We start from the raw sequence: 14,497 nt of genomic DNA on the forward strand, positions 1-14,497 counted from the left end.
GCTCTCAAAGAGCACCTACGGGTGGCTGCAATTAGAAAATGGCCCCGTAAGACAAGCGGTTATAACAGATGCATCGACGAGGGTCACCCCCATCCCTGTTCATGTTCAATGCTGGATTACGTTGGAAACACGATCGCGATCAGTACTTGGCGATTGGATTATTCTTTTTGCAGTACATCATAGACAAGGTAAGGGCTATATGTTATCAATCTTGCGTTGATCTGATAATTCTTTCCCCGCGATCGGAGCGTGTGTCTGTAATGTACTGTTTAACGTATGCCGTTGGTGACGATCGAAGCATAGAACCCCACCCAACCCTTTCAAAAACCCTCTCTCTCCATCTCTCATTCACTGTCTCTTCTGCTACAGTATATCCCTACAAGAAGCTCATTTCCCCACAGGATATTAAAGTCTTATCTTATCTTATCTTACAGAGTACAACATCTCGGCGGCGGCCATCGCCATCTTCAGTCTGTTCTTCATGATCCTGGGCACCATCTGTGTTGTCTTCTCCTTTGGGAAGGGACGGGACTACCTGCTCAGGCCTGCCGGAATGTTCTTCGCCTTTGCAGGTTGTTAGATATGGCTCATTAGCCCTTTCACTACCACACTACAGAAGGTTAACCCTTTACTATCACACTATCTGTAGTGTGATAGTAAAGGGTTAACCCTTTGACGTGTGGCAGTGAAAGGGTTAAGGTAGAATGTCAGGCCACTTGGAGTCATTAAATAAACACACGTTCAATGTTGTTTTCAATGTTCATCAATGGCATTATGTTTGATACATGGGTGTGTGTAGACATACTGATACAGTCTGCATTGCCGCTGGACAGGAGGTGACTGTCCCCTACTCTTTGATGGACAGGGATTGCCGTTGCCCTCATTGGCCAGCTATTAGTAGCTGATTAACACTTTTAACTTCTTAGGCTACTTATTATGGCATTTAACTATTTATTCTGTAGATCAGTAGTTCCCCTTGGGGCCTGGGCAAACTACGGGGGGGGGGGGGGGGGCTGATGAAATGAAAGACGTCCCCTATAGTTCTATGGTTGTTCCATTGGCCTACTGGACTGCTGGCACAGCACTAAGAGATTGAGAGCAAAAATCAGAGCGAAACTAAATGTCTTCAGATTTAAATACACAAGAGCTGTTAACAAACACTGTTGCTTGGTTGCACAAAATCAGTCGTGTCACCTGTGGTAGTGAGCTCGCTAGCTGACGTAATGTTAGCTATCCAACCAGGGAGAGAAAAAACATGGCCAGTAGCTGAAAGAAAAGCTGACGCATGTATAACATGAGTTCCAGGTAAACGTCACATCACTCACGTTACAAAGCCAAGAGCAATGGGGCGGTCAGGTGGCGTAGCGGAGATTGCGTTCGTCACCAACACCGGAGACGCTGGATTCGCCTGTTCGAATCCCACAGCTCCGGCGTTGTCACCAGCTTGGCTGGCCGTTCACACTAATACAATTGGCTGTATTAGAGGGTGGGAAAGCTGGCGGGGTGGGTCCGGGTCGTTGTAAACAGCGACTCCTACAGTTCGGTCGGGGCGCCTGCTCAGCGCGGATAGGATCTAAGGGGGGTAGTGTGATCCTTCCACACGTTACACCCTCTCAGTGAGAGTCCGCGCTGCCAGGTCGGAGGAAGCACGTGATAGCCTCCACTCTCCCAGACCGACTGTCGGGGGTAAGTGCGCAGCGACCGGGAAGGGGATTGGGAATTGGCATAACGACTAACATTGGGATGGGAGAAAATCGGAAAAAAAAAAAAAAAAAAAAAAAAAAAAAAAAAAAGCCAAGAGCAAGACAGCATGACGAGGCTACACCTCGCCCCTGGCTTCACGTCTACTGAGGTCGGTGTGTTTTCGCCCTCAAAATAAAAGCATGAGAATGTTTCAAAGTACCCAAGGGGGGCCTTACTGAAAGGGTTTGGGAACCACAGCTGTATAGCAATAAGCAATAAAAATGCATTTTAGTCTTACTGGCAAAGGGGGTAGACTTTGCTCAAAGTTAAGCTATTTTAATGGGCATGACCATTTTCAAAGGGGTAGCTTGACTTCTCACCTCAAATATCTGAATGAAAATGGGACCACACAAGACTCCTCTTTACAGCCTGGCTAATTTATGCTAGTCACATGCAGAATTTGGCCCAAACCAGGTTTGTCACACAATAGACTCTAGAAAATAGGTTTTCCTGAAGCATCGTCACATCTAATGTATTGGAGCCACAGTACTCATAATTAGCCCCTGTTTTAGGATTAGGTGATAACCTGACATTTGGATTTATTTCCTCTAATTAGAAGTGCATCCAACAACCTAGCAATTTCACATTGCCCTGCCCTAAATAAACTCTGACTTCTGACCTCTGCCCCCCTTTCCCCCCGGCAGGCCTTTGCATCATAATTTCCGTCGAGGTGATGCGCCAGTCCGTCAAGCGCATGATAGACAGTGACGAGACCATCTGGATCGGGTACTACTACTCCTGGTCCTTTGCCTGCGCCTGCGCCTCCTTCACGCTGCTCCTCCTCAGTGGCATCGCCCTGTTGCTCATCTCCATGCCCCACATGCCGCGCAACCCCTGGGAGACCTGTATGGACGCCGAGCCAGACACCATAGACTAGCGGCTGGTGACACCCGGATCAAGACCACGTTCAACTAGACTAGAGCAATGGTTCTCAAAGTGGGGTCAGGGGTCCTTGAGGGGGTTCCCCCAGCTGAATGGGGAATAGATTAATTTAGCTATTATTTTATTGACAAGAGGTTATTGAGAGAATGAGAATGAGAAGCCCATTGAGAGAATGTATCAAATAGGTTTCACTCTCTCCATTGTTATCTCCCCTGCTGCAGTATAGACAGCTATGGAATTCTGGACTAAATCGTATGTAGGGTAACAACTAGAATCTACTCATAATGGGTCCCTGGGACTAAATCCTCTCATATGCGGGTCCCTGGGACTAAATCTACTCATATGCGGGTCCCTGGGACTAAATCCTCTCATATGCGGGCCCCTGGCACTGAATGAATGTACTCATAAAACACTACAATTTGGGGGTCCTTGACATGGAGATGTTTGGGAACCACTGGACTAGAGTAACGTATAGCTTACTAAGACTACACTAGATAAGGACTATAATTAGGACCATACCTGAAAGACTAAACAATCACAATGGGTCAAAAACAGACCAGGTCACATGGAAGGCCTTGAACACACTTTCAAATGTTTTGGTTCCTTAAAATGAAAAAATAAAACATCCACACTTCCAGGGGATACCAAAATGTTGGACTTGGTTTTGGAAATGATTCAAAACGTGTTTTTACTGCAGATGTGTACAGTCAGCAATTATTCTCCTCTGTATCACATATTGTAAGACTGGCACATTCATGCCTGCCTTGTTGACAACGTTGCTATGACGGGGACTTTGTGAACATTCTGGTGAAAAAATCGAATCTACAAATTCCAATCTGGCTTCAGAACATCCCACTCCACTGACACATGCCTTCTCTATTTGAACGACCACATCAAGCAAGAGGTGGACGCGGGCAAATACTGCGGCATGGTCATGCTAGACCTACAAAAGGCCTTCGACACTGTCAATCACACCATTCTGATTGACAAGCTAAAAGCAATTGGTTTTGATAGTTTATCAGTGAGCTGGATACAATCCTACCTGGAGGGGAGAGAACAGATGGTGGAGGTAAATGGTACCCTACCCCCCCCCCCCCTCACAGTGAACTGTGGTGTTCCACAAGGAAGCATACTAGGACCGCTACTGTTCCTAATTTATGCAAATGACATGTCGTCAGCTTGTGACTGCAACTTGTTCCTGTTTGCGGACGACAAAGGCACTAAAAACCAAATTACAAACATCTCAAAACAAACTAGTCAGACTACTGCTTGACCTGACTCCTAGAACCCACCTCACCCCTGCCCACTTTGCCAACCTAGGATGGCTTAGAGTAGACGACAGAGTACAGCAACTTGCAATGGGCCTGGTCTACAAGATACACTACACGACCAATGTACCCATGTACATGTCAAAATACTTCCCAAAGGTCAGTGAATACCACGATCACAACACCAGAGGGAGCTCCACAAATCATGTAAAACCCAGATTCGGCTCAAACAAGGGACTAAACATGTTTCGCAATTATGCCACATCAATGTGGAACGCCCTACCCAAAGCTGTAAAGGAATGTGAATCACTACCCACTTTCAAAAGCACTCTCAAAGAACACCTACGGGAGACTGCAATTTGAAACTGGCCCCTACAAATGTCCTAACCCAGTTGTACAGTAAAGACCAAGTATGGCCTTGTCAGTATTCCAATGTACAGTGCCCCCCCCCCTACCCAACCCCCCCCCCCCACCTCCAATGTACAGCCCCACCCAACCCCACCCCACCTACCCAACCTCCTCCAATGTACAGTTTCTATGTCAAATGTATGTCAGTATTCCAATGTACAGTGTACAGTGTCTCCCCCCCCCCCCACCTCCAATGTGCAGCCCCACCCTACCCCACCCCACCTACCCAGCCTCCTCCAATGTACAGCTTCTGTTAGGGTTTGTAACCGACCCCAAGCGCAACGGCACAGAGAGAGTTGTTTCAGAGTTAGCCAAAGCAAGGGCGTATTTATTCTCAGAGTCACAAGATAGAATTAGGTTGAGCAACAGAACAAACGGGGAATCTGGCATGTGAAGAATGTTGCGGCTCTGCAGATTCTCCCAGTAGGTGGTGGTGAGGAATAGCTTGTGATGTCTGAGCCGCTCTGCAGATCCTCCCAGCATACACTCCAGGTGGAAACGGAGGGAGAGAGAGAAATCCCAGTTAGCCCAGCGCACAACAGAAACAGAGAGGTGACTGATCCAAATAAATATCCAAGTGACTTGATCTTCGGTGTGATACACACAGTTAGCAGAGTCCAGAGAAAAAACAATACGGTAATCCAAAGTGTAAATCCAACAACAAAAATTAGGTGAGAAAAGTATAACAAAAACGGGATCCCTTCGGTGTTTCACAAACACACAAAAAACGGGTGATCCAAAAGAACTGTTTCCAAAAACTCACCAGAGCGCTACGCGTAAAGCGGGCAGATAAACGAGGCGCAGCTTCGTACGGGGAATCAGGTTCTCCACAGGGATACTTCACGAAAGTCCTGGGGAGCAACAGACAGGGAACAGCGAAGGGAAAGACAGGCAGATTCAGGGAATATTCAAAACGATCCAACATCGATACTAGGGGAATCGGGGTATATAAAGCCACAGGGCGCTGATGACAAGCTGTGACAGCTGCGGGATGAAATTGATCATTGCTCCAGAAGCGTGTGGTGGGAAGAGCACCAATCAACACGGCATCTTACAGGAAAGAAGCGTGTGGCGGGGAATGCAATTAATTAACAAAATACCTTAAAGGAACGGAGCGAGTGGGTGGGGAGCGGACCAAACCTCACAGCTTCTATGTCAAATGTATATACACTCTTTCTGGATTTTTTTAGTATCACAAACAGTACTGTATTTGCAAATCTGGTATGTCATAAATGTATAGATGTAGCAGTACTGTCTATCTGTATGTCGTGTGTGTCATATGATGAATTGAAAATGGGGGACCCTGATGCAAACAAGACGAAAGTCTTTATCTGGTCTACATCCCCTTAACAATTGTATGTTTTGAGGTGTACTGTAGTGTACCCATTCTGCAATCTGTTAATAAACTTTTCAATCAATCAATCAATCAATCAATAGCCAAACGTCATACATACAGCAAAAGTTCAAAAGAAACACAACGACCGGGAGATGAACCAACAAGGATTGTGGTCGTGGGTGAGTGCTCTCTCGCCACTAGAGTAAGACACCCACCCACCCTGACACAAACACAGCAATATTATGGTAAGGTTAATTTTAACGTTCGCTTAACGATTATAGTTCAGATATGAAGGTAGGGTTAAGGTTCAGCGGTTATGGTTAGTTTAAGGTAACATTGTGATTAAGGTTAAGGTTAGGGTTTGGGTGAGGCTATCAGAAAAATGTGTCTCGACTTGTTTGCAAATATAATCTAAAACCGCTTGCTTTCATCACAGTCTTTGGATGATACAGCTCAAATGGCTTGCAGTATTAGAATGAGAATCTAATCTTACAAATGATTACCAGCAGGTTTTGTCAGTCTCCAAAAAACTTTACATTTTGCGCTGCGAAGAGAAACTCTTCAGTTGGTGAAGATCTCTGTAGGTGAAGACAAGGGTTTTGTTGTTGATCTGGTGGGAGACAGGAAACCAATGGATCTCTGGAGCTGGTTAAGTGTGCAGCATGTTACCATGGCGATCTACCCTGGTAAAAAAAGTTAACTACCATTGTGACACTGAAAAGTCCTCCCGGTAGCCCCTATAATCTAGCTTTGTAGTATAATCCCCAAACAAGACCAGACCAGACCAGACCAGACCAGACCAGACCAGACCAGACCACACCACACCAGACCACACCAGACCAGACCAACAACCATGACAAGGTTAAGCCAATGCACTATAATGCTTTATTTTCCTTGTTCATGGCAACATTCTAAATAGTCCTCAAGGGTAATGGTGATACTGGTAATTGCAGTCTTTCCTTCCTTGCTAGGGTTTTTTACCAATCAATGTGTGTCATTGATTGTGTGGAGAGTCCACTTACCTGATAGACCTCCAGGTTTAAATCATTCATTGATTTTAGCTCAATCCGTAAGGACCCTGTGGCTTTAGTTCAGGGGCCTAGTTCCAATATGTAAAATATTGTACACAACACTTATTGGTTATTCTTGACATGTGAAGAAAAAAATGCTTTTAGCAGCCATTTCAACAACAGTTTAAATTATGAAAAATAGACAAAAATAAAGACATTTGAGTGTATTCCATAGCTGGGTTTATTACATATCAAATAGAGATCCATATACTTTTCTTTTGCCAAAATATACAACATTTATAGCAATATAATAAACCTAAACCTGTATTCGTTTTTTTTTTATACATTTCTATAAATGTTTAGAATAAGTATCACCACTGATTTAGTATTTTTAAATGTTGCAAATCAAATGGTACCCCAGATATCGAGAACATTTTAGATTTTTGTTATGCATTATTGTACACGATGATAGGATGTTGTTCGTGGTAAAAGGCCTCTTGCCAGTTCAGTTTCGTGGGCACCTGTTCCCTTCTCTCCTCCCGCTCTGACCCTGGAGCCATTCAGCAATTGCAGGTGCTCTCAAATGAAGGTTTGCTAAATGGTGCTCTTTCACAAGGGGAACAAGAGATAATGATTACATTTGCTTCAAAGGTTTCTAAGAATACCATTTTCATACAGTTTTATTTTCCCCTTACCACAATCTAACAATTATTTGTTCGTTGTACAGGTGTGCGTTTAAAATTTGAAATGTGTTTACGTGTGTGGTATAATTTCAGTTTCAAACTGCTATAAGTCTTGATTTCCCACAAGGTCGACCGCTACGGGGAGAATTGAACTGTAAGATCAGTGCACACACCCTAGATAGATTCATTCTGTTATTCATATATAACTATTCTGCTAGTTCACCAAAGAGTATTCTAGACACATTTCTTATAGAAGTTACTTTGGGGGTCAGAGCAGAGCCTCTGGGGGTAAGGTGATGTCTCATCTCCCCCGGAAGGGAGCAGGTCTGAGAAGAGTGATTCAATCCCTCTCACGTCCTTTGCCCCTGCAACGGTAAACATAGTTTCGGCCTGGAGACAGAGTAATTTAGCATTTGAATAGTCCCAGGCTCCTACTAAAAGCTAGAAATAGCCTCTGAATAGATAGGGTTGTTTACTAAAGCCAGACCCCCACAATAGATTGTGAGTTGGGCTACTCAACAGCCGGTTGTAAAAGATAAGAACTGTTGAGTAAGCCCTTCGGGGGTTTTAGAACAAAAGAGCCACCTGGTTTCTTCATGGTGTGGGACAGGAAGGGTTTTAAATAAGCCCTAGTTACAATTAAACACAGAGGAACACCATTTGGTCGATAAGAGTGTAAATCACCACCAAAACTAATAGGAATCCAGTAGGAAAACTAGACTAAAAAGTTATAAAATAATGTATTGTTTAAAATAAGACTAAACCAGACACGTATCCACCATTGCAAAGTATAATTAAGCCAGTAATATAGGAAAAATAGGAGATTAAGGTGGCAAAATAGGTGTAAACTACTTAGAAAACTATACTAACTTAAAAGATAAGGTTATAGAATATTTATGATACAAGTCTGTTATAAAACCAACAAATAGGGCTAAATTCGGTATCTAGAAACCTATAGAAATCAGGAAAAGACTTAAATTCACTGTTTAAATGTAGCCATAACTAATCTCTAATCCTTTAGTTAGTCAAATCAAATACAGTATACTTTAAACGCTAAAACTCCAGAACAGTAATTTGTCCTTAAGAATAGAGAGGTACTGGTTCAAAATTATTCCATGTAGGGTGTTGTGTAACTTCTAAGATGGCCGCCGACCCCAATTCAAAATGGCCGCTATGAGCCTTAGCCAATCAGGACGTAAAGATCCGCCCCCCTGACGAACTAGGTCGCTGTTCGCCCAGGGGCGGGATTTATCCTTTAAGAAGAGGCTGCATCGAGGGAGACAAAAAAAGCAGCTCGTGAAACTTGTATGCGCCAGCCGGATGGAGAGAGGACTGCCTGAAGACGTTTTTGCCACGAGAACAAGAGAACTGTTGTCGCCCAGACAACGAGACTCCACAACTAGCGCTACCTTGAAGATTGTTATTCTTAAACTGCTTTTTATTAGACTGATATTAATGACTGGTGGCATAGTACCTGTTTTAATTAATATCATTGCATTTTTCATTGATTGAACCAGATCATTCTTGTACTTTGAAAATAAACGAGATCTGGGAAATAGAAACCTCTCATTTGATTCCTTTTCTCTGCCGTACTACACAGTGTTGGTAATTTGACTTAGAGCTATAGAAACACAACGCAGCAAAGTAGATTATATGATCAGAAGCTCTATCAATCTTACATTAGATGGTGCCATGACCTGCGGCTGGAACGTTCATTCTTTCGGCATACGAGCAAGAAACTCGTTATTCTACAGCGCCTGATGATCGGAATCACATCACAAGACGTTCTACAATCTACGTAAATCAGGTGAGTGACACACAAGGCAATAATGCAGAGATACAGAGCGTCCAGAAAGAGTGGGGTTGTAGTAGGACCCGCAATAGATCCATGTGTGTCGCCGGGGCAGAGCAGTCTGTCTGGGTGGACACAGTGATGGGGCTGGCGGGTATAGCGTAACGATCATTAATGTCATAATGTGCAGGATCAATTTCAAGCGGGGGTCTCATAGATCACTCGTAATTGACGGGAGCGCGCTGCGTCTCTATGTTTGGTATCTGATCGTTGCCAAATCATTTATGGCGTTTTGGAAGTGCGCTAGTGTACATTCTGAATTACCAGCCGGGCTGCTGGCTTTTTCAGAAGGTGTAGAGGTAAGAGGGAAATTTTTTTCGTATTATGTGCAGCGACTGTGTGTGAACGTGGGTTATGCGCCTGCTACATCTATGCCTCCGTCGACCGTCGCCTCTCAAGCGAAGTAGACTGGACATGTAGCATGTCGGCCATAACGCAATGGTATATTCCAGGCTTCATTTCAACGCTGTACAGTACATGGAATCAGAAGGTTATGGAAGATAGCTCACATATGACAGATCGTTACGGTCGTGGGGGTCCCAAATGGTTGGGTATAGACGAATGGGGGCCTACTTTGGGTGAGCATGTACAGCTTAGAGGTTTGTCCAGGCTAGCCGATACCCGGTGTTTTTATGGGCGGGGATCTTTCACTGGAAGAAGCAGCTGTCCTACCGTGATCTGGCCGTTTAGTGCTTGATTAAGGAGGGATCGATGTTGCCTGCTAACCGTGAGACAGTTAGTTAAACAAGGCAATGTTCGGCAGATATCCCAGAAGGGCATGTTCACCTGAGGCGTCTATGTCACTGTTTCGGCGCACAACATAAGTAAATTAAGCTCTTATAAACGTTCGTTTAGTTTAAGACCGTACAATGTAAATGATTGTTGCATGTATTGTGATAAGAACGCACTTAGCGTGGTAAGAATGTGTACATGGAAAGTATTGAAAAAAGTAATATTACATGGCGATGCTAATGGCTAAGCTAGGTTAATGGCTGAAGCTAACGGCTGAGCTAACGGCTGGCTGAAAAGGTCAAGCTAGCTTTTTCAAATCTGATGACAACAAAGCCTTTGAACCGGAAGTCGTTCTAAGCTGAGCTAGACAAAATGGCGGACGCTAACGGCTGGCGGGATAGGGGTCAAACTAGCAATTACATGGCCGGCATCAACAAACATTGACCCGGAAGTTGTTCTGTGTGTAATGTTTTTATATTTTTTAATCTGTAGAATAGCGCTTACATTGGATTAAAGTTCTGTTAAGGGTTGACGTCATTATAACGCTGACGTCGCGGCCTGCTATAAATGCTCGGTGAACGGAATGGACTGCCGTTTACGCTCGTAGCAAATGCTAAGCTAGGCTGGCTATTAAATGCTAAGCTAGGCTGCAAGCTAACAAGCGTTACTGAAAGCTAATGTGGCTACTGCGACTACTGTTATAGATGGCGGACGATGTAGAATGGCTAAGAGTAGCTAAGGCTACCTAGCGATGCTACATGCTAACGTGGCTATCCAATGCTAATGTTGTGAATGGATGGGTGGTGTTGTTGTGTGAACGTTATGGTAATGATATTGATGCGTCGTGTGTATGCGTGTTGCATTTGCAGTGTGATTGTGTACTTTCAGTGTTGTTTGGGTATCCATTTGGCAATGTGATTATGGTTAGGGCTGTTCGGTGGGCCGTAAAAAAGCCTGCGCATGCGTACTATGTTTGTAAGTGAATGTGTGTGGAGTATGAAAGCTGTGATGATCAGCAAAGATGGTATTTGGTTAAAAATGCACTAGGGGGCGGTAGAGCTATAGCTTAGGCTCCCGTTCTAAATTGAATTCATTTTTTCACCTGTTGTGTCATTTTTCAAGAGGTCTTATCTCTTATATTACAATAACTTTATTACATTGATAGTAAATTAGATTAATAAGCAGTAATAGTAATTTATAGTGATATCGTTTGTAGATGACATATAGAAATGGTCCTTCTCTCTCCCTCCCTCCTTTCCCCCCCTCCTTCCTCTCTCTCCCTCTCTCCCTCCCTCCCTCCTCCCCCCCCTCCTCTCCCTCCCTCCCTCCTTTCCCCTTCCTCCTTCCTCTCTCTCCCTCTCTCCCTCCCTCCCTCCCCCCCCTCCTCTCCCTCCCCCCCTCCTCTCCCCCCCCCATCCTCTCCCTCCCTCCCTCCTTTCCCCCCCTCCTTCCTCTCTCCTCTCTCTCCCTCCCTCCCTCCCTTCTCCCCCCCTCCTCTCTCTCCCTCCCTCCCTCCTTTCCCCCCCTCTCTCTCCCTCCCTCCCTCCCTCCTCCCCCTCTTCTCTCCCTCCCTCCCTCCCTCCCTCCCTCCCTCCCTCCCTCCCTCCCTCCCCCCTCCTCTCTCACTCTCCCCTTCCCCTCTCTTTCTCTCTCTCTTTCTCTCATACTCTCTCTCTCTTACTCTTTTTAAGTTGCTTGGAATTACTAATCACATAGGCAGTTTATATCTTGCATATTCCCAGAAGGTTGATCTCATTTCCAGACATTTAGGGAATGGGTTACAGTTCATCAACTCAATTTGTTATGTAACATACACTTATGGCACACACTGAGATATTTTCCCCACTCTTTCTAGGTGTTGTATATTATTATTGTGTACTAAGCTGCCTCACTTCTCTTCTCCATGGGGCTATTTACGGTGGCTGGAGTGGAGGGTCTTTTGATGAGGCGTAATATGGTTATGTAGCACATAGGAATCACAAGTTGATATTTTTCTTTTCTCTTTGGGCTGAAATAAGGCCTTGATGAATAGGGATGACCCCCCCCACTCCTCCCACTCTTTCCCAGCCCCCCCCCCACTCCCTCCCACTCTTTCTCAGCCCCCCCCCCACTCCCTCCCACTCTTTCCCAGCCCCCCCCCCCACTCCCTCCCGCTCTTTCCCAGCCCCCCCCCCCCCCCACTCCTCCCACTCTTTCCCAGCTCCCCCCCATTCCATGCTCTCCCACCCCTCCCCAGTTTTCCCCGAGCACCGTTCCCGCCCCTCCCACTCCTGCCCCAAGCTTATAGGCTCTCCTTGCCTCTTCCACCCCTCCCCAGTTTTTTCCCTAGCCCCTTCCTCTCCCGACCTTCCCCTAGTTTCCTTACGCCCCTCCTCTTATTCCTCCAAAATTCCGGTGCTTCCTACCTCTCTGTTTTAGATTGAGGTCCTCACTTCAGTAGGCTGTTGGTTGTGGGACATGTTGTTAAAAGACATGTTGTTATTTGTGGGGATTACAGGAAGTATTAGGACACGCGCCGGTGAAAGAGGAACGCGGAGGAGGACGGAACACTCACCATGGTTCCTGGTTTGAGTGACAGTGGTAGACGCGCGCTTTGGACGTGCACTATGTTGATGGTTTGGCTGCTTATGTTGGCCAGTGTGGTACTGTGCGTTCCACCCCGGCAACCTGGGCTGCCAGAGGTAGTGGTAGTGGGTAAACGGTCGCTGCCTGACCAGCACGGAAATTTATTTCTAAAAATGGCGAGGTCGGTGGCGAAGGCTGCTAATAGGTCGGATTGTTATGTGTGCGGTTTGGCCCCACGGGCTGCCTCAGCTCGGCTTCCTCTGATGGCGCGGCCTTTGACAGAGTGTCATGATTCGGTGCTGAGGGGGTTTCACATCCCTAGCCTGTGTAAAGGGGTGAGACGTGTGGAATATGAGGGGTATCATGGAAAGAGGGAGACAGGGAAGGTGGTGGAGGTGCGGGATCCTTCTGACGTTGGGCCTATTCCAGTGGCTATTAGACCAGAGGGGTTTAGGAGGTGTCAGGACGGTAAGTCGGAGAGGATAGACGTAGGGGTGTTAGGTGGTTGCGTGGGCAGTGTGGGGTTAGGAGCTGCGGGGGTAGCTGCGCCGGCTCCCCCGGGTACGTATTGGATCTGTGGCGAAAATGCGTATGCCTCGTTGCCAGCGGGTTGGAAAGGGAGGTGTGCAATTGGGTACTTGATGCCGGCTATGAGGATAACTGACGTTATGCCAACGCACCCTAGGACTAGGAAGGCGCGTGCTGTGAATGATGTTTTTAGGGTGTTTGTTCCCTATTATGGGGTGGTGTCTAATATGGCAGAAAATAATAGATTGGCTAGGATATTGGAGGATTTGGCTAATATGACGGCTAAGGGTTTTAGCCTGGACAGTAAGGAGTTGCGGTCGCTCAGGCTGATGGAGTTGCAGAGTAGGGCAGCGTTGGACTTTCTGTTGGCTGCCTCGGGTGGGACGTGTGCGTTGATTGGCCAAGAATGCTGTACATGGATTCCCCCATATGATGAGACGTCCATGCCAGACATAATTGAGCACTTGAAGAACATTACAGAGGAGCTGTATGTGCCACCGGGCCAATCGTGGGCTGACTGGGGCACAGAGCAATTAGGCTATATAGGGTGGTCGATTGTCAAGTATCTGCTCTATGCCGTAGTAATATTTGTAATAGTAGTTGTTTGTGTGTCTGTGGTAAAAGCGTGCTTTGGGTATATGTTCAGGACTCTCTGCGAAGCTGGTCCTGCGATTGATAAGTCACTCTGCTCGGCTGCACCTGCGATTGCGATGATGATGGTGATACAGGAGGATGTTGTGGGGAGCCGAGCAGGGGTGGGCGTCCCGTTGATGCCAGGATATCAAGAGTACGCCCTGGCTACCATTCTGTGATCTGGGTGGTGGACATTCTGGGTCGGGGGATGGTTAAGCCAGGGTGTGCTAAGGGTATGAATTGGGGGACGTGCCTGGAGATATTATGAAGTTATGTTCGTTATGTATGGATGTATGCAATTTTTCCATAGTAGGTACACGAGAGGAGGTTGTGTTAAGGGTTATTATATCCCCGGGGTCTGGTGCTGAGTCTGGGCAGTTATGCATGATCGTACAGCGGGGCATTGGACTCCCGGGGGTTAATGGGTTGGATGATGTGTTAAGGTGTTTTGGGCATTGACTACCTTGTACCTGTGGTGGGGTGAATCCTGGCCTCTGTGGGGAGTCTGTAATGGACTTGTCAGAAAACGGAGGGTAGGGCCTCACGGCGTGCAAGGAGTGGTGTCCTGAGATGCTTTTAAGTCAATATTAGTGGACGCGTGTCTGAGTTAGACGTGTGTCCCCTGGGTGGAGTGATACTGAAAAATGGAAATAGATGAATGAATGTAAATGTAATTGATAAAGGCCCTTTATTAAAGGGTAAAGCTCTAATCAAGATGTTTGTGTTTTCCGAGGTGAATCAGAATTGGAGTGGAATCAAGGAGAAATAGTGGAGAGCCGGGATTCGACGAAAATAAAAAAGCCAGTGTGTTGACGGAGATCGAAAGAAAAATCAGGGAGTAGAAACCGGAGACACCA

The 14,497-nt window shown here is 46.1% G+C and overlaps 1 protein-coding gene across 1 annotated transcript in view; it reads left to right on the forward strand.

Moving 5' to 3' along the window:
* Nucleotides 1-2,620, forward strand: part of LOC311239781 (voltage-dependent calcium channel gamma-1 subunit-like) — a gene marked incomplete at both ends in the record, with an annotated part of 206,739 nt that extends 204,119 nt beyond the window's left edge. Inside the window, 2 exons of the mRNA XM_084328217.1 lie at nt 435-572; nt 2,388-2,620. Of these exons, the coding sequence (XP_084184343.1) occupies nt 435-572; nt 2,388-2,620 (371 nt within the window). The remainder of the gene's footprint in view (nt 1-434; nt 573-2,387) is intronic.
* Nucleotides 2,621-14,497: the final 11,877 nt, after the last annotated feature.

Source organism: Notolepis coatsorum, assembly GCF_963971535.1.
Source record: "Notolepis coatsorum genome assembly, chromosome: 14".
Taxonomy (NCBI): domain Eukaryota; kingdom Metazoa; phylum Chordata; class Actinopteri; order Aulopiformes; family Paralepididae; genus Notolepis; species Notolepis coatsorum.